This window comes from Nicrophorus vespilloides, unplaced genomic scaffold, assembly GCF_001412225.1.
Source record: "Nicrophorus vespilloides isolate i.1.1-1 unplaced genomic scaffold, Nicve_v1.0, whole genome shotgun sequence".
Taxonomy (NCBI): domain Eukaryota; kingdom Metazoa; phylum Arthropoda; class Insecta; order Coleoptera; family Silphidae; genus Nicrophorus; species Nicrophorus vespilloides.
In genome coordinates, this window is record NW_017098377.1 from 1 (window position 1) to 22,690 (window position 22,690).

At 38.2% G+C, this 22,690-nt stretch overlaps 5 protein-coding genes across 7 annotated transcripts; 4 read left to right on the forward strand and 1 right to left on the reverse strand.

Annotated features, from left to right (window-relative positions):
* Positions 1-3,215: 3,215 nt before the first annotated feature.
* On the forward strand, positions 3,216-12,245 carry LOC108562290 (the record flags this gene model as incomplete). The annotated part of the gene is made up of 8 exons (XM_017920581.1): positions 3,216-3,352; positions 6,745-7,024; positions 8,059-8,600; positions 8,658-9,052; positions 9,116-9,337; positions 9,395-9,986; positions 10,038-10,411; positions 10,466-12,245. Coding segments are annotated over 8 exons (2,891 nt in total), but the record flags the coding sequence as incomplete, so codon positions are not given.
* Positions 12,246-12,718: 473 nt separating this feature from the next.
* LOC108562297 (annexin B9-like) lies at positions 12,719-14,823 on the forward strand. Of its 2 annotated transcripts, XM_017920590.1 has the most exons (6): positions 12,719-12,750; positions 13,141-13,188; positions 13,238-13,613; positions 14,077-14,156; positions 14,223-14,651; positions 14,710-14,823. In XM_017920590.1, the coding sequence occupies exons 2-6, from the start codon at positions 13,180-13,182 to the stop codon at positions 14,758-14,760; spliced, it is 945 nt and encodes a 314-aa protein (XP_017776079.1). In that variant the 5' UTR covers positions 12,719-12,750; positions 13,141-13,179; the 3' UTR covers positions 14,761-14,823. The 2 variants fall into 2 exon arrangements, with proteins under 2 accessions (XP_017776079.1, XP_017776078.1); XM_017920589.1 differs by lacking the exon at positions 12,719-12,750 and having other exon boundaries at positions 13,084-13,188.
* LOC108562296 lies at positions 14,712-16,504 on the reverse strand. Its single transcript, XM_017920587.1, has one exon. The coding sequence runs from the start codon at positions 16,422-16,424 to the stop codon at positions 14,727-14,729; it is 1,698 nt and encodes a 565-aa protein (XP_017776076.1). The 5' UTR covers positions 16,425-16,504; the 3' UTR covers positions 14,712-14,726.
* Positions 16,505-16,920: 416 nt separating this feature from the next.
* LOC108562295 (annexin B11-like) lies at positions 16,921-19,747 on the forward strand. 2 transcript variants are annotated; one of them, XM_017920585.1, is made up of 7 exons: positions 16,921-17,288; positions 17,470-18,123; positions 18,242-18,418; positions 18,538-18,742; positions 18,810-18,962; positions 19,020-19,375; positions 19,437-19,747. In XM_017920585.1, exons 1-7 carry the CDS (start codon positions 17,265-17,267, stop codon positions 19,491-19,493), a joined length of 1,626 nt encoding a protein of 541 aa, XP_017776074.1. In that variant the 5' UTR covers positions 16,921-17,264; the 3' UTR covers positions 19,494-19,747. The 2 variants fall into 2 exon arrangements, with proteins under 2 accessions (XP_017776074.1, XP_017776075.1); XM_017920586.1 differs by lacking the exon at positions 17,470-18,123 and having other exon boundaries at positions 16,940-17,288.
* An 818-nt stretch (positions 19,748-20,565) lies between these two features.
* On the forward strand, positions 20,566-22,196 carry LOC108562293 (annexin B9-like). Its single transcript, XM_017920584.1, has 6 exons — positions 20,566-20,739; positions 20,788-20,964; positions 21,020-21,224; positions 21,284-21,436; positions 21,709-22,064; positions 22,123-22,196. The coding sequence occupies exons 1-6, from the start codon at positions 20,725-20,727 to the stop codon at positions 22,177-22,179; spliced, it is 963 nt and encodes a 320-aa protein (XP_017776073.1). The 5' UTR covers positions 20,566-20,724; the 3' UTR covers positions 22,180-22,196.
* Positions 22,197-22,690: the final 494 nt, after the last annotated feature.

Below are 22,690 nucleotides of genomic sequence, written 5' to 3' on the forward strand. Positions count from 1 at the left end.
CAAATTTGAACACGAATTACAGCCAAACGGCTAAAACCACAGTAATATATCATACTTGCTAGATTCCCCAAACATTCAGCTTTCATATGCATCTATTGGACTCATTCTGTCTATTATAAAGTAAGTAAATAATTAGTGAAGAGGTGAAAAAAAAATGTAATTACTATTACCTAATAGTAGTTATAGCGAAAGATGTGAAATAGAACATATTGTTTTTACATATTTTATGATTAAATAAGATTTTAATCATGAAATATGTAAAAAGTTTTATAATTATAGAATAAATATGAAAGTTTGAAAACTTTCGAAATATGTTAAAATAAATTTGAAAAATCGTAAATAATTAATACCAATACATTTCCTATATCAAAAGGTGTGTAATTAAGGGTCTATTGATGTTTAACTATCAAAAATATAAATGTTAATCGATAATTCAATTTATTAATTATTCAAGTATATATGTAATGTATGCAACCAAATGTACACCAAATATTGCTTTTTCGATAATAAATAAATTATAATTAGGTAAAGATAAATATCACAAATCTGATAGTAGGCTCATTGGAAAGGTCATACTTTTGTCTTTAATATGCATATTTGATGATATAATTGGAGGGCTTGATTATAATATAATTAAACAAAATATGGGAGAATGTTATATTTTGGCCATTTATTAAAATTACGTAAAAGTTGTTATATCAAAAGATGAGAAATAGTAGAGGAATTTTAATATAATAATAAAAAGTTTTAATAGTTATACAGGAAAATTACAAAAGGAAATTTTCATAATCGAGGAATTGCAAAATCTGCAGTACTAATTTAGAACTAAAATAAATACACTATGGCCTTAATAAATATTAAGTTAAACTATAGCAGTACATAAAAAAACAGTGATACAAGATAAAATATATTGGTTTCAAATGAATAAAATGTGTGGATCGCATGCAATTTCATCCATGGTAAATTATAAATGCATCAGAGTCCGTTAAAATTTATCACCGTGTAATTGGTGCACCGATATATTCTGTATATATTTCACTGCGTATGTAGAATGATACAAAATATGTGTGTAAAATATATCATTATTTCCGAGCAGAAGATCATAAAATATTCATAAAATACAAATCAAAGGTAAACTCCCACATCATTTCCACTGGTGTGTTTTTATACATACAAAATAACTATGAATTATGCATTTATAATATCTATCTGTAATAACTGTATAAAAAAAACGTAAGCAAATGGTATTAAATAAACATTATTCGCGAACAAAAGTTCGCTTAGTTGGCGTTAATACATTTGTTTCTGAAAAAAAAACAAAAGTTGTTTCTTGATTTGTTAAAGTTTAAAGATATTTCATGTCAAATTTCAAGAAGATCGGATAGGAGAAAATGCAAAATTAGTGATGTAATGTTGTAATGTGAAGACCATTCAGTTAATGTCGAACTTGAAAAGCTCCAAAAAGCCGATTTTGAGGAATGTTTTGAAAGGTGGCTCTAAAATAAATGGAAATTATGTTGAGAAAAGGATGAAAATTAAATATATTAAAATAGAGGGCTGGATAATTGTGCGTCATAATTCATCCCGATGTGAATATTTATGATGCAGTAACAATGAGATAATTGCGGATGATAATTATGATGGAGAAATTAATGTGCGCATCGGAAATTTCGGTGCAAAGAAGAGAAAAAAAAACGTTGAAATTGATTATGCATAAGGCGGCTTAATGTGAACCTTTCGGAAAGTGTGTCATTCCCGGCGCTGCGGCAGGGCGTAACAATAAGTCGATGATGAATAAGAGTGACCGTCGGTTGGTTGGTTGGTCGGATGCACTTTGCATGGGTTTTGCACCAGCTGGTATTTACGACCGAGCCCTTCTGCAATTTAGTCCGGCCCTTCCCTTATTATCCTGAATTATTATTATTATTATTATCAAATAGTGAAACGCGAAAGCTCAACGGACGCAGTTGAAAGTAATTAGGTCATGTTCCGACGCTCTTTTTGTGCGCGTTTCAATGCTGTAACATTTGATAGCGTTTAATTTAGTATAATTTTTATCATCTACACACTAAACTATTATAACAATTAACAAATATTGTAATTACAATTAATATTATTATGCACGCAATTTACAAGCGTCATAACATTTAGAATTATTAACTAAACACTTAAGTTAATCGCAATCTATTCGCAAGCACTTAAGATATTAATATCATCGTAACCGCAATTTAGTATCCATTGTAAACAAATTAATAATCTGTTGCTAAGCGATACTTGGTAAATATTTGTAAATACTTGTGCAAGTATCTAGTTTAAATGCACGCTTAAATATTGTATTATTTCTTTATACGCAAGAGATTGCCTTTTGGAAAAATACTTTTCTTCCATCGACGACGAAGGAGACGACAAAAGGGGGGCTTCGGGCGTTTTAAGTGAATAAATCGCATGCATAATGTACAAGCTAAATAAGCTGCACTCGGGAAAAGTCTTGAAAGTAACTGCGCATCGCGTAAGTGGATGCGCCGGGTGCACGTCTACATATTACGCAATTTGATCTCCGAAAATCTAATAGTGAGATATTACAATTTTATGCCAGAGCGCATATAATTTCTGTGCAAATGAAAAAACTTAACTCTTACATATTTGTAATTTATAATAACGAAAATAATTACACAATTTTTTGTGTAATTAAATATTGATTGTGTTTATTATAATTAAAATGTTGCATTTTGCATCTCTCCAATGCATATTAAATAACTGAAATGCAATTAACAAGTTTCGCTGCAGACAAACAAGAATAGATCGAATTAGCAAGGAGACAGTTGTCTCCAGTTGCTATTTAAACACTTGCACTTAATAGAATTGTGACTCGTCTCAGACTATTATTACGTAACATGGATTCACGTTAAGAACGTGGCAAATATTTTGAATTTATGAAATTGAAGCTGTATAAATGAAACATAATATGAACATGGTTGTGTTAATCGATATTGTTGAACTAAATTTGGAGACTTTATTAAATTTATATAGCCGAATATAACTGTTGTATGCATGCATTTCTGGTCTATTATTAATATTTAGTTTCGATGACCGGATTCGATAAAAATGGACAATAAACTATGGAAATGCCGATTTATATGTGCTTTTTATTATTCGAACCGAAAATGTTTCTATTATTCAACCGATTTTGATTGAATTTCGCTTCTTTTTTTCAGCATGTAACCGGACGTTTTACGGTGAAGTGGGAATAACGTACGACATGGAGCTGCATCGACCGAAGGAAGACAAAATACCCTTCATATGTCTTCTGACTTTCAAAGCTGCAGGAGGAGATTTCGGCGATTTGGTGCAGGTGAGCCAATGAGATGATCGCGCCCTTTGAACCAAGTGCTAAATTGACATTCACGTGTCTGCGGATAAAGTGATTCGAGGAATATAAAAGAGAGAAAAAAAAACGATTTCTCGTAATGGTGAAATCATCTGCAGGACGAGGGTAGATTTATGTGGAAAACCAAAAATTTTTGGGGAAAAGGAAATTCAATAGAGGGCGGACGTGATTTATACCGCCACCGCCGCTCGCAGCAGCAGTGGCGCCGCCTCCGCGGAATTAATCTTACGTAATGCGGACACCTTTTTTTTTGGGGGGGGGGAAATAATGTGTGAATGGGGAAGAGGAGAAAATTCGTGTGCGGATGGTTGAAACTTGAATTAATTCGGTCGGAATTATTGCAAAATTTGAGCGCCGGGATGGCTGCAGTTAATTTCATCCATTGTCGTCGCGGCGCGGAAATAAATTATGTGCGACGGTTTATAAATGAAATATCTAAATTGTCGCAGATGAAAGCGGTGGCTGCGAGATTAGACGGGTTTTTGGGGTTCCAGAAACCCCAGAAACCCCCAACGTCGTCGTCATCATCAAGGGGTTGCAGACTAGTAAATATTAAATTATAACGCGAGACGTGAGCCGTATAACAATTTCGAAATTGAATCACCTAATTGCCATAGTTTACGCTAATTAATAATTAGCGGAGGCTTCGCTTCGAACTTGAGAACGGAAGAAAAAAAATTAACTTGATTATTTTAAAATTGTTATAATCAAGTCTTCTATAAATTAACATTGTATCTATCTATCATTTAATGAACACAGCAGTTTTGGTGGAAACCAGGAGAAATAACAGTTTTGACCAAATTGCGTGTATAAAATAAACGAATAAAACTTTATTTTAAAGTCGCGTTCATCGAGGCAACGAAACAGAAAGTAATAGCTTCGCAGGCGAGTCGGAAAATTAAATAAAGTCTGCATTTCCATTCCGAGAGATCTCGAAGAAACGTACACTAAATTGAAAACATATGGTTATTAACGATCGTGTAAGTTTAGTAAAAATAATTATTATTTTGTGGTGTGAAAAGACTTGAACTTTGTATACGTATTTTATTAATTATGTATACAATCAATTTACACTTCACTGCAATGTAAATTAATATTTCAATTATTTTTGTTTGATAAATAATTTAGTTGACAGTTTATATAGTAACAAATTACATATAATCATTTAAGAAAGTAGAGTTAAACAATTTAAATGTTTTGTGGAAAAGAGTAAATATTGGGTTAAGTAAAAAGTTCTGAGCCTTTTTTTCGACAATGAAAGTTACAATTTTCGAATTTAGATCAATTAGCTTTTTCTTAAAACCAGTTTTCTGGCTAATCTTCAGTTCCTGGACAATGGAATAACTCGACGATTTCCATGATTTTATCAACATTTACCAGAGCATGTCTCATCTTCCACGTCCATATTACCAGTACTGAAGCATTGGAATCAACGATTTGAACAACACAACATTTTCTGGTCGCATGCTCCGCTTCTCCTCTCTGAATGTATCGAATTTTCTCTTTTTTACCTCCATTTTTGAACGCTCTAACACACAACTGGATTCACTAAACATGTCAAAGAACTTTTTTTAAAGCGTTATGTTGCCTTTAAGTCGCAGTATAGGATGACAAGATGCAAGGTAAACATCCAACAACGAAAAAGGCTCAAAACTTTTTACTTCACCCAATATTTGAAAAAATATCTACGTACTTAATAAGTGATATCGTTATGAGGTTTTCAAAGGTATTTATCTTATTTATATCAAATAAATGATTAATGATAAATGCTATAAATAAAACTGTACATAATAACAATTTAGTGGGGGACAAAAGGAGATGAAAGCTGTTGCACAGGAATAATAGTGTTTTGTAAGTGATGACAATGAGTGCAGAAGTTGGCGATTGTCGTTATTCGTGAAATTTGGGACGAGGATGAATGGAGGAGGCCGGAATCCGCGAAATATCTCTGCTGCGGCGTTAATGAATTGAAGAGGGAAAATATGGAAAAGCGTCGACGAGAGTAATAAGTGAATCGATGCGAAAAGCGTCACGGGAAATTGCATTAAACTGAAAATAAAGAAAAAGGGGTCGACGGAAAGCGAGGGGAAAACGTTAATAAATGTCAATTATTCGTCGCTTTTCGCCTCCGGCAAAGCTACGCTGAAAAACAGCAAAAGTTATTAGTTTCCCTTTTGTCACCTTCTTTTCGTTTTCTCCATTATTCTCGCAACTTTCCTGTTGAGGAACAAAAACAATATTTCTCCTGGAGCAGATAAATTTCCCTGTCAATACTGCAGGAATACAAAGTAGACGTGTCCTTTTTTAGGTCGAGAATAATGAAAGTTTGCGGGATTTTGCACGTCAAGATTCGGCAGTGTTTATCCGATTAAAACGGAGCTACGAGAGTTAACATGCATATCACAAACACACGCAAGTAATTACTGCGCGATAAAATTAAATCCTTGCTCGCTGTGCGAAGACGAAGAAGCGAAGGGTTTGGGGGAGAGGATACGCAAATATAATTAAAGCATACGAGTCTCTCTCTCTGTTTTCCACCGCAATTCTCCCGTTAAAGCTACCCTTTTCCCGGATGATCATTAATTATCCTGCGGGGCACACAGTTACGACCGTTTAATGCAAGAACTCTCAACTATCAATATTCATAATATTCGACTCAACGGAAATCGGAGACCGAGATAAATGTATACGTTCGGTTTTCAAATTGATATTTATATTACTTGTAGATCATATAAAGACACAGCTGTTAAAAAGTATCAAATTAAGGCTTAATGTCTAATATTTTCGTACATAAAATATATATTTTATAAGCGCGTTTTGTGTGAAAGGTTGGGACCTCAGCTTTAGACCCACCGACGCAGAATATATTATGAATCCCTTTTTGTGTATGCAGGGAAATTGCCGTAACGCTTCGAACATGACTGGAATCGTGCATAAGAATGGAGATATCCAGTAAAAATAATATTTACAGAGATCATTTGAGTATCAATTTTTACTATACAATATTGATTGAAAATTTGAATAAAATAAAAAGAAACAAATAGTTATTTATTGAAAATCTAATAGACTCTAATGAACTTGTTTCAAGTCACTGGAAAACTCGCCGACAACGAGAAAAATACCAATTTAACTTTTCATTTGCTCGGGGAAAAAAGTTGAGTTTTCTCTCGTATTTGCACGTACGTTTATATAAGTTTTCTCGATTCAAAGAAGGCATCCTCCTCCTCTATCTACATATCGAATAAAACGGAAAATAAAAATGAAACCGAGAGAAAGAGAACTTTTCGCAAACTTCCATTTGAACGTTTCTGCAAATTTTTTAATATTTTGCTTGCGTTGTTGCGATCGTCTGGCAGCTGACTTTCGACAGTTTCACGTTGGGAAGGTTCGTGTCCTTCACGGCCGAGGGTTGCCCGGACGGAGCGCTACAAATCTCCGAATCGGATCGACCTCAGGTGGGAGGCTCCTGGTGCGGAACCTCCTGGGGTCCTTCGATTTACTACAGCGAAACCAAGAGCGTGACGATCACCGTCAATCTACTCAGGTTGTCCAAGGACCAGAGCGGATACAACTTCGATTTCCGGATGGAGTATAAGCTGTTGAAGAGGAAAGCCGCTACGGTTCGATACGGTGGAGGTAATTTTATATTCTTTACATTTAACTACATAATCTTTGCTTGGCGATGCAAAAATCGCTAAAAACGACTTCTTAAATGTTCAGTTTTAAATGGATTCGAAACGAGGCTAGTTTGAATTTTAATTATAAACTCAATTGAAATTGAAACAATTAAATTTTGTAGTTTATAATGGGATCTACATTCAACGGATTTATGTCTTAATGCAGCGGTCGGGGAATCGGGATAAATTACCCAAAATGGGGTAAAAATGATTTTTTTTTGGGTAATAGGGAAATTTTTATAATTTCATCTTACGAAACTCTGAGAGCGGTTCTCTGACTACTTTTCAGATCTTGATGTACAAACTGTAAATTGGGTTGTAGATCCTTTTAAATGTGAAATTACTAACATACCAGAAGAACCTCCAAGGTTTGGCAGAGGCAATTCTTGAACTTCCATCCAATACTGTATTCAATTTGAGACCAAAGCAAATCTGTCGTCTTTTTGGATTGTCAAAGGCTGCAAAGACTTTCAAAATTGCACATGAGGAGGCGGTAAAAAAATTGCTGCCATTTGCAACAACCTACCTTTGTGAACAAGGCTTTTCCACTCTAATGAACATAAAAACGAAAAACAGAAATAGATTAAACGCCGAAAACTGTATTCAAATTGCTCTTACATCAAAAAGTCCCAATTTTGAAGTAATTATATCAAACATGAAGCAACATCATGTTTCCAAAACCTGAAGGGGGAAAGTTTTCAATGAATTTTTGTTTGTTCCAATTTAAGAATTTTATTTTGTTTGTCTATTACTATTTGTTACTATTTTCATGTAACTTTTTTTATAAATATGTAAAATTAATGCAATTTAATTCAATAAATAATGTTTATTTAATATCGAGTTATGCAATAATATTTTGGGGTAATGGTTAAAAATGCATAAATCAAGTTGTTTATATCTTGAAATTTTTGGTTGTATGTAATAAATGAATGGGGCCTTCGGGATGCGAATTCGTTTCTATTTTTTTTCTCTCTATTTTTCTATTATTTGCAGCGATTCCATCGGTTGCCGTTGAGCCAAACGTGACGGCGCCGTCGGTCGAGCCAGAGCCGGAGTATTATTTAGGGGATTTGATAACGGGGACGTATTGTTCGAGGATATTCAGCGACTGTGATAGAAAACACTGCAGACTGCAATCGCCCAATTTCCCGGGGGTTTATCCCAGGAATCTGACGTGCTATTATGCGGTGCGCCAGCACGAAGTGCCTTCCGGCAAGCACGCCTTGATCACGGTCCGACAACCCAAAGGACAACTAATTTCGATCCGAAGCCAATCCGCGCTCTACGGGACTGCCAGCACCAGAGAGCTGAAGGTGTGGAACGCCTGCGACGACGTCCAAGACTACGTGACCGTCTACGACGGATACACGACCAGGGATCCGGTCATCCTGAAGTTCTGCGGCGGAGGACAAGCTGTGCCGGAGGCTGTGTCCAGTGGACACGAGTTGCTCGTTGAATTCTCGACGTCGCCGTACGGAACGTTCCTCCATCCGACGCCGGCTCAATCGCTGCACGGATTCCAATTGGAAGTCGAAGTAGGGTAGAACTAAAAAGCGCATTGTAGAGATATAAATTTCGATTCTGTTGCGTAGGTGACGTTCGTGGATCAGCAGTCGCCGACGTACGTGAGGAACAAAAGGAACTGCGAATTCTGGATTAGGGGAACGAATAAGGGGATTCTGGAGAGTCCGCTGCATTCGTTGCCTGCGAACACGACATGCCTTTATCACCTGCAAGGGATGGACACATCCGTGTCTCCATCGCCCGTCCCGTTCCGGCCTTTATCCCCTCGTTATCCGGACGGATTCTGGAGGCAGACGGCGATAGTATTTCCTCCTCCCAGGTATCGCGTCTGGCTGTCCGTGGTCAAGTTTCACGTGGACGGTAATCGCGATTTACAGAAGCTGGACCAGGAGATGTGCCGCAGCTATCTGAACGTGTGGGATGGGCAGCAGTGGACGGGCACCAACTGCAACGACCTTTTCTGGTAATGTTGGCTGGCAGTGACAACTGTTTATGGGTGGATGCAATAATCGTGGATGTTTTGAAGCAGCAGCAAGGATAAGACGAAACCAACACCGAAGACGGCGAGCAGCAAAAACGTAAGCCTTCTCGCGAGGTACTGTAGGGAACACGTGCCGCGCAGCTGCGATCATTCGATGTTGGCGAACGGCACCCGCTTCCCACGACCCTGCTCTTTATCCGAGAGCTTCCTATCCTCCGGAGACAGCCTGACGCTGGAATTAAGATTGGCGGACTCGACGGCCCTCAGGTTATTATTTCCCTCAGCCTCCCGAACGGCCTCATAAGTAATCCAATTTGTTGACAGGGCCGTGAGATTCCGGGCTTTGTACGAATTCGTCGACCTGCATCTGGATGGCGAGCCGTACGGTGAAGGGCTGTGCAGCAGGAAGTTCACTTCGTCGCAGGACATTCAAAAGTTTAAATCGCCGCGCGACATCTTCCTCTACGGCAGAGGCGGCGCGAAGAATCTCAGCTGCGTGTACCGTTTCGAAGCGCAAAAGGACGAAAAGATTAAAATAACTTTAACAAAATTGGTGATTAAAGGGCGAGAGTGCGAATCCAAGTTGAGCCCGGAAACTGATCGGTTCTACTGCCACGGGAACACGACCGCCGCTGTTCGCATGTTCGATGTTCCTTGGACCGATGTTCCGGGCTCACCGCGAGATTGCCTCTGCTCCTCACCCGAAACCTTGCTACCATTCACCTACGTCTCCACTTCGAACGTCGTCGAACTGAGATTCGACGTAACAGGGATGAACGCTTCCGACGACTTCTCCACTCTATACTTTGAAGGCGCCTGGAAGTTCATCCGCGCGCCTATCTGCAAAAGCAACCTCAGGAAGCAGGGTCCAAGCGGCGAAATAACATTCTCGTATCCCTTCGAGAATTCCGAAGAGGTTCAACAACCAACAACCAAATTGCACCATTTCTAACGTAAATTGTTGCAGGTGAACTGCGACTCGTATCCGAGGGCCATTATACCATCGGCGAATAAATTCCTGTACGTGAAGATAAGCGGAACGATTATGAAGCACATACATCGAGGAAACGAGACCGCCGTTACTGCTATGGCGTGCGGAACGACAAACAGAATTTCCGTTCACACGGCGCTTTATTCCGCTGTTATATGCCCATATGTATCCTCGTCGCGTCGGCACAATTTAGTGGAGGTTTTCTCGGAGGGCTGGAAGACGCCGGAATTGGCCGTCGATAAAATAGAGATCGATCATCTTGGCAAGGAGTTGTCGAGGACCATCATCGTCGAGTTTCACGGCAAAGAGGAAGCAGCCTATTCCGTGCATTGGCTCGAGCTGTCTCGGAGGTAAAAATTAACAAAATATTGTTGCGATTTAACTTAAAACATTTACGTTTGCAGAAAGGAGCTTCCGCCGAACGGCGTCGGTTTGGTCCTGATGATGCACGACGAATGCCTGTACAGGTGTCCCGAATTGGATGCCTGCATAAACGCGACGGTCTGGTGCGACGGAACCGAAGACTGTCCATCGGGCGTCGACGAAGCTCTGACCCACTGCTCGTTCCTGCTTCAGCTGCCGCCGCTCTACCTCTTCCTGGGCGTCTTAATCTTGATGCTGCTCAGCATCACCATCTGCTTCGTCGTCTACAAAACCTGCCGGAGGAGGCCGCGCTCGATCCTGCAGACCCGCCTGAAAAGCCTCTCATCCTCAGACACTGCCATTATCGATGAGAAGGGTGTGATTTGCTGACACAGCGACAATTCTGTGCGTTACGTCGAGGTGGACAGGGTGACGACCGTGTGACGGTCGATCTCTGTCCTCTTCCAAATGTAACTCGCAGAATTGGCATAAAAAAAATTAAACAAAACGATACAACAAAAAAGAAAGAAACATAAAAATGAAACACGCAATATAATCGAGCCGGATCGCGTCGAACGCGGCCCTTATCTTATTTAGGACCAATGTATTATAAACATTCTCTAATATATTTCGGACGTTTTTAGAATTGTGATTGTGATAGGTACCTGTTTGTGATTTTATAAACAAAAAACAAAAAAAAATAAGAACAATGTGAAGAGTACGCAATTATTACGAGTATACAGTTCGTTAGAGTTCGTTCATTTCAGTTTTTATCGCTTAGAAATTGAAATCAAAAATGATAACAGATAAATAATTAACGATAAGTATAATAAATAAATTTAAAAAGATGATTACTACCCAAGGGATCTAGGCAATACGATTTGTACATAAATTAATAAGAATTTAGAGAATTTGATGATGAACAATTTAGACTTCTCCAAAAAAAAAAGGGATGGGTACTAGCATTCGTTTTTTTCGGTGCATTCCGAGCACTGTGCGTTCTCGTACAATGACTGATATTTAACTGCATACTTGTACATACTGCGGCTAAGAGTTTAATAAACAGTTTAGATTTTAATCGATAAGTCAAAATCCATATCCAATTAATATTTAATTAAAACAACAACAACAACAAAAATGTTGAAAGAAAAGCATTTTTTTTATATATAAATAAATAAAAAGAAAATTGAATAGAAAAATTCGATCACTGCCCGACGACAGCGAGGCAAGATTTTAAATTATATAAATATATATAGAGAGAGAAATAAAAAAAAAAAAAAACATAAATATATTATAAGAAAACTTCAGATTTATGAAAAGTTTTGTGATTTCCGTTCAGAAACATTCTTCACTGCCTCTCGTAAACTCGAGATTTGAGATTTCCAAAAGTGTCACGGAGCGATCGATTGAAGACATTTTACGTTGAGTTTTACGTTTTTTCAGGATGCGCCAATTTACACATTAAAACACAAATTAAGGAGTAAAAGAAGGACATCTCAGTTGACGTTGACTCAATAAGGACAATCTATGAATAAAGTACGTTTATTTCATATCAAAGGCTTTTACTTTTTCGCATTAAACTACGTTTACGTTTAATTTCTTCTTTCGTTTTTTTTTTTTTGGAATGATTCTTTTCGAATGCGCAGTCAGGTGTCTGACAATAAGAATTTATGATGATTGAAACGGAGGGTTGAACCGCTAATTAAACGAGATATATTATATTATATATATATAAATAAATTCCTATGTAGATAATATTTAGTTTTGTTAATATTATTAATGATAACAATAATAAATAAATAATACCGAGATGGAGGAAATGATGGGAAAAAAAAGGAAATGAAAATTATGTATTGTGACTGTTAAGATAGGAAATAAATTATTTTAAAAGTTTAGCACAGCCTTCTTGATGATGAATATATAACCTTTTCACCCTTTTCTAGAACAGAAAGAACAAATAAACTGGTTTTCAGCTGCACGACAGGAAATTGCCCGAAGCTCGTTAAATTACATGGCGTAGAAAAGGTGAGGAGAAATAAAAATTGAGGATCCGAAAGCGAGGAATTCAATTTAAAGTTCACTTCTTTCTTTTTTTTTTATTGAAGAGATTTGCGAAGGGTTGAATAATAAAATTGGAGAGACTTCCATTTCTACACCCGACGACTACGATCATGTCGATAATAATAATAAGTGTCAACTTTTTTTGTTTCCAACCTGTGACATTCTTTGCTGTTTTCTTTATCGCTCAAAGTCGAGAATTAAATCGAAAGAGAGAACAAAAAAAAAAAACTTGAAGCAAACGTTAGTCTTTGATCCGTATTCTAAGGTAAGTAATACAAATCCAATATTGACTCAGTCATATTAATTTAAATGCAATTAAAAATATTACAGTTTATTATGGAAAATCGCGAAAATAATTGTAAAAATAACGACAATACTTTCATATCGTTCATCGTTTCAATCTTAAATATTGTTTAAATAATGAGATTCTGGAAACTCCTCCACATTTAGGTGAGTCCTGTCGACACCTTTTGCCAGTATTTATAGAATTGTAATTACATTTTCAAACAATTCAAATTGGAAAGTGCAAAAAGTTGCCTACAACATATGGGTATATAACAGGAGTGTTTTGGAGTGTTGGCCAGTAGCGCATGCCTACCATTCCTTTTACTTTCCCCATACAATGTTAAGTAATCAAGGCTATTTATACGTTCAGGTTCAGTCGAGCGGAAGAATCGGAACGAAGAAGAAGAAGATGTCGAACGTAAGTGTACACGCTTCTCCGAAAACATAACAAAAACAAGTTGTCGCAGCCAACAGTTTTACCGGCCGATCCTTTCGATGCCGCCGAGGATGCGAAAACTCTGAAGAAAGCGTTCAAAGGATTCGGATCCGACGAGAAGGCCATCATCGGCGTGATCGCGAAGCGGTCGCTGGAGCAGAGGATGGAAATCGTGAAGGAATTCAAGACGTTGTACGGCGAAGATCTGCTGGAGGAGCTGAAGAGTGAGCTGCGCGGAAACTTCGAGGATGTTATCGTCGCGCTGATGACGAATCCGGTGGATTTCCAAGCGAAGGCTTTGTACAAAGCTCTCAGCGGATTGGGAACGGATGAGGATACACTGGTCGAGGTCCTCGCCATTCACGACAACGAGGAGGTCAAGGTTATTAGCACAGTCTACGAAGAGCGTAAGTTCACAAAAAAACACCATAAATATAATTGTGAAAAGTAAATACGACGTGTGGGAGATTGTGGTAATTGTAGCGTGTCAAGTTTTTAATATCTAAAAGCATGGAACATATATCTAATTACACGATAATAACATTAGTTATTACAAAGTTGTTATTGACAATTAAAAATATTAGTAATATCAAAGGAATTGGCAGATTAAATTCGTATCATTAGAAAAGGTCAGAAGGACATTCAACCGCGCCCTTTTTATAATTCAATTCAATAACAATCTATTCTTCATTGATTGATTTTGAAAACAATTTCCAAATTATCAATAATCTAAATATAAATACTATTAATAATAACGTATGATTCGCTCATTAATAAGCATACACATACAGTTGTTGTGAAGGAGATTAAAGCAGAACAAATTGTGATAGTAAAACATTCCAGAGTAATTGCTTTTCTCTATTATTGCAGTTTATGAAACTTCGTTGGAAAGCGATATAAAAGGTGATACATCGGGCACAGTGAAAAGACTCTTTGTTTCCTTATCGGTGGTAAGTGCGATTTATTTTAAAATTTTCTGTGTATTTTATAAACATTGTTTATTTGTCTCTTGTTAGGGTGGTCGCGATGAATCCGAGCACACCAATCGAGAATTGGCTTACAAAGATGCCCAAACATTGCTTAGAGCAGGTGAACTAATACAAGGTACGGACGAGTCGACCTTCAACGCGATCCTTTGCCAAAGGAACCGGTCCCAGTTGAAATTGATATTCGAAGAGTACGAAAAGTTGACCGGCCACGAGTTCGAGCAGGCCATCAAAAATGAGTTCTCCGGCACCGCGAAGAGCACTCTCCTCAATCTCATCCATTGCATCCGAGACAAGTACGACTACTTGGCTACGAGACTGCACAAAAGCATGGACCGTTTGGGCACCGACGATAGAACTCTGATCAGGATTATCGTTTCCCGCTCGGAAATCGATCTCGGCACCATCAAACAAGTGTTCGAGTCCAAATACGGGAAGTCTTTAGCTGATTGGATCACGGTATGGAGATTATGATTATGAATTAGTGCGAATTATAAAATAATTTCGATGATTGCAGGACGATACATCCGGAGATTACAAGCGGTGCTTACTGGAAATCGTTGGATAAATAATTTCCAAGACGAAGGCTGCTGCAGCCAACAAATTTCCAATAAAGTATAATAAGAATATACCCTTCACGTGTTTCAAATTAAGCGAACTAATACCGAATATATCTTTATGTTTTTTCGTCCTGTTCTGCGTGTAATAAAACGAATCCTCTAAATGCTTTATTAAACCTCCAGCTCTAGCTTGGAGCAAGATTTCGGAAACCGATTGGTAAACGGGATGGCCTTTGGTGAAGAACATCACCACTCCTTCGCTCATTATAACGCGTTCGATTATGTACAAAAGATCTTCACCGTCCTCATTCAAATAAGCGGGCATCAAATATTGCGCTGTTTTCAGATTGAAAGTGGTCGCAGTGTCTTTACCATAAGCCACCTCATCGAGAACAGTGAGATTCAATAAGCCCGGTTTGTTGTTCTTGTAAAAATAATCTCCGGTCGGACAATGCGAATCCAAGAAAGTCTGCGCTATAGTGTTCGGTATTCTGATGCGTAACCGGTATTTGATAATATCTTTCGGTGTGTGAACTTGGTGCTCGTGTATGTTGTAGGTCAAGAAAATGATTAGATGAGCTTGCCAAAGGATGCTGATCACGCTCATGAACAACCAAGTCGAAACGAATATTAATTTATTTGATTGAGATTTGATCGGTTTGTTCGAGAGTTGCATCAAGATCATCCTGATCGGTATGCAGAAGCTGTTGAAGCACACCGAATAGTAGGAGTTCTCGTAAATTGCGTATTTGCTGAGAAGCACCCAAAAGCAACTTAAGATTAGTAAAACGCTTAGTATTAAGAACCAGGTGGATTTTGGAAAGACGTCTACGATAGTGATCCATTGCACTTTGATTGGAGCTGTCGGCACGATCCACACTATGGAATCCATCAAGTAGGGATAGGTTACATCGAAATCTTCGATGCTTTCATATTGACGAACGTGGAAACTTCCAACTCCGAAATCGCCTTCCTTATTAAGAATCATTTTTTTCAGTTTATTGTAGGAACCGTTCGGAAACTTGAATCCCCAATATTCCTTCATATCCACGTACTCCATTTTCAACTTAAGTTTGGGAACGAAAATTTCTTCAACTAGTTTAAGCTCCAAACCCGTTCGCGCTTCAACGTCGATGATGTAAGGAGGCAATTTGACAACTAAAACAGATAGGGTCGTGTTTCTCCATGTCTTGGGTATCTTTTCCGGGAAGTAAATTTGATTGACTGGCACGAACGTTGAGTTGGTTGCGTACACATCCTCTTCATCGTACGGGAAATAAGTTAACGCGTCACCGGAAAAGCCCGCTAGCACGACGACATTGTACACGTACAGTTTACGCAACAAGTGCAGCAATTCCTCCGAAGCAATTTCAACTATGATTACGAATTTGGCGCGGGAATTCCACGCGCGATCTTTACTCAAACTTTCCAAATAATCCAAATGCTTTATTAGCAAAATGTACACTTCGTACTTGATGGAAGCTGAATGTTTGTACTGCATTTCGACGCCTTGATCGTGGATAACTTTGGGGATGTCCTTTAAATAATTTAGGAGCGATTCGTCGTTGGTGCAATAAATTAACTTGCTTGCGTCTATCGCATTATGAAGCAATTGGTTTAAATGATTCGCGAAACACGTCAAGAACGCGGCTTGCATCACGAGCAAATTCATTTTGTTTATAAGAATCTTATACGCAGACAATCTTCATTTATATGTACACAAACGCGTTAATTTATTATGCATTACCATTAATACGCTTGTAATGGAGAAAATTTCTCAGACTTTCAATAATATATAATATGAATTAAGAACTTCACACTTTATGTTTTTGTAACTGTCTGTAACAATAACAACAATCTGCTACTGTACACAAACAAACAATAAAGGTTTTTATATTGAAAAATAATTATGTTATTATATTTTAATTGTTAAATTTTCGTTGTTGTTTTATGTAACTTGGCATTTGATGACATATAATTAGTGTCGAATCATGATTCATAATTCGAGAATCATTAGTTATGGTGCAATGCTACGTCAGCGAGTTTGTAGACAATCGCGGATTCTGTGAATGAACGTTGCGTAGAGTGTTGTGGGATGTCTATACAACAGAAGCGAACAATTACGTAATTCTATTCTAGAACGGTCAATTGCACGTGCTATTTTTTGAGACTGTCGCAGTTTGAATAGAACGGTCGAAGACGGTGGCATCATAATTAGGTCCAATTTGTTACATCTGCAGCGCGGCTTTCGCTCTCAGAATTCTGTTGTGATTATCGGAAAGATTTTATTTGTTTATCTAGTTGGAAGCGTTACGTTGGAGAGGACTGCGGAGAGCTCGCATGCGCGTATCCGTGTCCTTGAAACCTCTGGCTTTCTAAAAGGAATTAGTCATTTTCTGTTGTCAGTTGAACAAAATTCGTGGCGAAAGCAGGTCGAGATAAACTAATACAAAAAAAGAAACAACACTAATATCCATATATAAATAAACAATTAGAACAGTAGCTTAAAAAAATGAGTTATCCTCCGTATCAACAGGTGAGCCTTGCGGATTTATACGTGTATGCACTTACTACTACATATTGCATGTGATTTAATTGAAGTACATAACTAATGAAAAAAAAATATCCTTTTATGTTTAATGCATGCTACGTAACGAAGGAGGGGTCGCAGCCGATTGACATTGCTTTATTTTTTTTTTCTTATTGATTTCGTTTAGGGCGGTAGTCAACCCCCGTACCCGCAGCCATACGGAGGAGGAATGCCACAGCCCCAATCCTCTCCTTATCCTGGCGCGCCGGGCGGCGTCTTTCCGCCCAGCCTCGGATTTCCCATGAACTCGCCAATGTACATGCCGCAACCGTTCCCGTCTGCAGCTCCTGGTGGCGGCTATCCTCCGGCACCAGGTGGTGGCGGATATCCATCGGCAACTGCACCGCCACCTGGAGGATCTCCTTATCCTCCGGCCTCCGGAGGATCGGCGTATCCTCCTCCAGGTGGTGTTTCCGTATATCCCCCAGCCACCGGAGGATCATCTTATCCTCCGCCCAACGGCGGCTCTTCCTATCCTCCACCAGCTGGTGCTTCTGCATATCCTCCGCCCAACGGCGGCTCTTCCTATCCTCCACCAGCTGGTGCTTCTGGATATCCTCCAGCATCTGGTGCTTCTGGATATCCTCCAGCATCTGGAGGTTCTGGATATCCTCCACCAGTTGGTGGCTCGTCCTATCCACCCGCAAGTGGAGCCGGTTACGGTTCCGCTCCACCTCCCGATGACGCTGGTTACGGCTCTGCTCCACCACCAAGTGGAACTGGCTACGGCTCAGACGCACCATCCTACAATCCCTCAAATACAATAGCATTAGCTCCAAAGGTAAGTTAATCGTCAATTAAACGCTGCTTTTCTAACAAAAAACCGCTTGATAATTGCACAAGATTACTCTTGAAGAACATTGATCATTTATGATTAATTAATTTTTTCGAGTTTTTAGTACACCCCGACGGTGCGTCCAGCGAATCCTTTCGATCCTCGCGCCGATGCGGAGATCTTGAGGAAAGCCATGAAGGGTTTCGGCACCGACGAGAAGGCCATCATCCACGTCCTCTCAAAAAGGACGAACGCGCAACGCTTGAACATCGCCGTACAATTCAAAACGCTTTATGGAAAGGTAAGAAAATAATTGTTATCAGCGAACAAACGCATTTTTTCCGCTCGTAACGCAAATAGCATACGATAACACGATACGAACGGAAACCGTTCAATGCATATGTTGATAATATTTAATAGGATTTGGTGAAAGACCTGAAGAGCGAAACCAGCGGTAAATTCGAGAAAACCCTTGTGGCCTTGATGACTCCTCTTCCGGAATACTACGCTAAGGAGTTGCACGACGCCATCAGCGGAATCGGCACCGACGAGGAGGTGCTAATTGAGGTACTCTGCACGATGACGAACAACGAGATTCGAACAATTCGCGCCGCATACCAAAGTCGTGAGTATATTCGTAACAACGATGATAAACGTGACCTTCGAATAACGTAAAAAACATTTGTTTCTAGTGTATTTCAGATCGCTGGAGGAGGATCTGAAGGGAGATACTTCGGGTACATTCAAGCGCCTGATGGTATCGCTGTGCAACGCCGGCAGAGACGAAAGCATGCAGGTCAACAGGGACAGCGCAACCGCTGACGCTCAAGCACTTCTTCGTGCTGGTTAGTACGTGATTGGACTGCTACAAATTAGAAATCAACCTTGTTTTTGTTATCTAGGTGAATTGAGGATGGGAACGGACGAATCCACGTTCAACATGGTCCTGTGCCAAAGAAACTACGAACAATTGAAGCTGGTCTTCGAGGAGTACCATCGCATCACCGGTCACGACATCGAGAAGGCCATCAAGAACGAATTCTCCGGGGACTCCGAGGATTGTCTTTTGGCTATCATCAGGTCGGTCCGTAACCGTCCAGCGTTCTTCGCCAAGAAATTGCACAAGAGCATGGACGGTTTGGGCACCAATGACAGCCAACTGATAAGACTCGTTGTGACCCGTTCGGAGGTCGATATGGAGGACATCAAGACCAATTACCAGGCGCAATACGGGAACACGCTGAAGCAAGACATCGAGGTACGATGAACCATCGTCTAAAAACAAATAATTCCAACTACAATCTCTCTTCTTATTGCAGGGCGATTGCTCCGGTCACTACAAGAAATGCTTACTGGGATTGATTGGAGAATATTAAAGTTCAAACAAAACACATTTATATTTTTATATTGTGCTAATTAATCACTACTATGCGTCTATATCTATGTTCATTCAAATTATGCTAAATGTGTGTATGTGGGTTTGGTATTTTCATAGTTGCATAACGTTCAACTATCGCTTATCTTGCGTTGAAATGCAATGGATAAACCGTTAAGTGAACGTTAAGGTGATCATGAAAATATCAACTAGTTAGTGCAGAACATGTTTATTCGACTTCCATGCAAAAAAAAACGAAGGAATAACGAGAAACAAATCTTTTGCTACTAAATGTTTACGAAACTATTTTATATAACGAATACTATATATATTCCTTGTTGTTACTCTTGTGCTTTTCAACCTCTTCCATGTTTATGACATTCAATGTTGTTTTTATTATAATAATTCTATTTACAGGCGTTTATGAATTCAAATTATATATAAAAATACACAATGAAACATTAAAATGATCTCTCTTTTTATTATACAAAATCATGTAATTAATTCTTCGCTAAAAATACATTATCATTGGTGATTAATATAAATTATGATCGGAAGCTTCGAAAGATATGCGTTACGCAGATAAAAAGACAAAATGTTATTTTCTATATTTACCCAGTTAAGTAAACAAGAACCATATGGTTTGGGTTATTAACTAAACAAAAAAAAGCCACTTCATGGATCCATAAACAGCAGCTTTATCAGAAGAAGAGCATTAGAAGATCGCTTCATAAAATATAAACACAGTTTTCATGCTATAAGACTAATGAAATTAAAAAAAAATAATACATTCAATTACAGTTTGAAGTCTTATCACTTTTTTTGTGTAATTATTTGAAACGTTAATGGCGAAATGAATCATTTTCATTCCGGGAGCGGTTATTTTATGGATAACAATATCGATTAGGATAAAACCTTGAAACAAAGAATGTTATTATGGATTATTATCCATTACAACATAGTAACAGTTTTATAAATAAATGAAAATAAAGCATTACATGTTGTGAACATTAAGTTTTATCGATTATAATAAATGTATTGAAATGATTATTGAAGATTACATCAATTTCGAATTTGATGAATCAGTGAGATTTTCGCTATAGTTTTATTTATTATCTATCCAGTCTTGTCGAGAGGTGTTATCTAAGCATTAGTCATTGCGACATCTATAAAATAAATAAGATGAAGTTGTATAGTGAGAATAGCTGCTATTCGAACAAGAGCTCCGGACAATGAGTAATCAGCACGTAAGTAATTAGTGTTTTATTTTGAAGATATAACAATTAATCCTTCAGATAAACCCAACGGTGCGGCCGGTGGATCCGTTCGATCCTCAAGAAGACGCGAGATGTTTGAAGAAGGCTATGAAAGGTTTAGGTACCGACGAGAAGAGTTTGACCAATATTTTATCGAAGAGAAGCTACGAGCAGCGGATGGAAATCAACGTGTATTACAAGACGATGTACGGAAAGGTAGTGGCGAATATCTGCGAAAGAAGCTGTGGCAACTGTGATTTGGATATTTCAGGATCTGCAGCAGGATTTGCAGGACGAGACGAGCGGTCATTACAGGGATGCGCTCATTGCGTTGGTCACGCCGCTCCCCTGCTACTACGCGAAGGAACTGAACGACTCCCTGAGGGGTATCTGCACGAACGAGGATGTCCTAATTGAAATACTGGCGACGCTGACAAATAATCAACTGAAAGCGGTGAGGAACGCTTACGTGAAAAGTGAGTTTCGTCTGCACGCTCGAAGCGTATATAATTAACTAATTACCGGCCTCTTTTAGATTACGGAAAGGACTTGGAGAGCGACATAATTGGTGACACCTCGGGAACGTTTAGAAGGCTATTAGTAGCACTGAACAATGCTGGAAGGGATGAAAGTAGTGTAATTGATATGAGCGCAGTCGAGCGAGATGCTAAAGCCCTATACAACGCAGGTATAATTACTAGATAACTGGATTAAACTTTGATGAAAACCTTTCACAACTAACGACTTATTAAAAAAAAAAGATCAATTACTAGTATCAATTTGAAACGAAAATATTACTTAAGTAACTAAATTTGACTAACTTATCTTGATGATAAAATAAATTATCAGAAATTCTTGTGAATTCCTCAATTATTGATTATAAAAATTTAATCACGTTATCTAATAATGATAATATTATCTCTTATACTTTATATTCTGTAGCAATAATATGTGTTTAAGGTGCTAAACGTTTGGGAACAGACGAAGACGAATTCATCCAGATCTTCTGCCAGAGAAGTTACGAGCATTTGAGGGTCGTCTTCGAGCAGTACAAAATACTTTCAGGCAAAGAAATTGAGCAGAGTATAAAGAGCGAATTCTCGGGAGATTCGAAGGAATGTCTTCTGGCAATCGCGAGGCACGTGCTGTGTCCATCTTTGCACTTTGCAAAGAGAATTCGCGGCGCATTTAAACTGCTGACGACAAAACATAACCAACTGATACGGTTTATTGTTACCAGGAGTAGTATCGATATGGCAGACGTGAAAATCGATTACAAAACGAAATACGGACACAATCTCGAAAAGGACATCAAAGTGAGAAAGCTTCGAAATACAAATGTTATTTATCTAAATTGTGTTAATTCATTTGCAGAAATACTCTGGAGGTGATTACAGCAAACTATTGCTCGCCCTTATTGCCGAAAATTAAGTGGAAAAGAAAATGGAATATTTATATTATTTATATTAATGAAGAAAAGAAATAGCATATAATAATATTTATTATATTGAAGCAGAATGTAACAAGTTTCTCAGAAGAAACGAATTATCAATAAAGTGTTAATACATTGTTCTTATTTTAAACATTTCTACTGAATAAAGTCTAAAACTTCATACAAATAATTAAACTTCGTGACGGCGATTATAATGAAGATAAAAAAAAGTAATTAATTCGCCCAGAAAACACATCCAATTTACATGTTATATTGATCTGTAGAGTTATAATAATAAAAAAAGCAACTGAATAATTCAAGAAATTACTGCTCATCACGCTCAATTCATAACGACTGAAATCAATATTCGTTTATCCACTGAAATAGAAAGTGTTGAAATAATTTAAAGTAAACTTGAAGTCAAAGAGATTTAAATAGAAAATCGTGTATTATTATGAAAGGGAAAATCGTAAAACGAAGAAGACAAACCGTGCCAAAAACTAAAAAAAA

Excerpts from the sequence above, each read along its gene's own strand:
- LOC108562296 (XM_017920587.1), bottom strand. The coding sequence starts at position 16,424 with ATGAATTTGCTCGTGATGCAAGCCGCGTTCTTGACGTGTTTCGCGAAT.
- LOC108562297 (XM_017920589.1), top strand. The coding sequence starts at position 13,108 with ATGTTAAGTAATCAAGGCTATTTATACGTTCAGGTTCAGTCGAGCGGA. Across the intron at positions 13,614-14,076 it reads TAGCACAGTCTACGAAGAGC|TTTATGAAACTTCGTTGGAA; the intron begins GTAAGTTCACAA and ends CTATTATTGCAG. Across the intron at positions 14,157-14,222 it reads TCTTTGTTTCCTTATCGGTG|GGTGGTCGCGATGAATCCGA; the intron begins GTAAGTGCGATT and ends GTCTCTTGTTAG.
- LOC108562295 (XM_017920585.1), top strand. The coding sequence starts at position 17,265 with ATGAGTTATCCTCCGTATCAACAG. Across the intron at positions 18,124-18,241 it reads CAATAGCATTAGCTCCAAAG|TACACCCCGACGGTGCGTCC; the intron begins GTAAGTTAATCG and ends TCGAGTTTTTAG. Across the intron at positions 19,376-19,436 it reads CGCTGAAGCAAGACATCGAG|GGCGATTGCTCCGGTCACTA; the intron begins GTACGATGAACC and ends TTCTTATTGCAG.
- LOC108562293 (XM_017920584.1), top strand. Across the intron at positions 21,225-21,283 it reads GAGGAACGCTTACGTGAAAA|ATTACGGAAAGGACTTGGAG; the intron begins GTGAGTTTCGTC and ends GGCCTCTTTTAG. Across the intron at positions 22,065-22,122 it reads ATCTCGAAAAGGACATCAAA|AAATACTCTGGAGGTGATTA; the intron begins GTGAGAAAGCTT and ends ATTCATTTGCAG.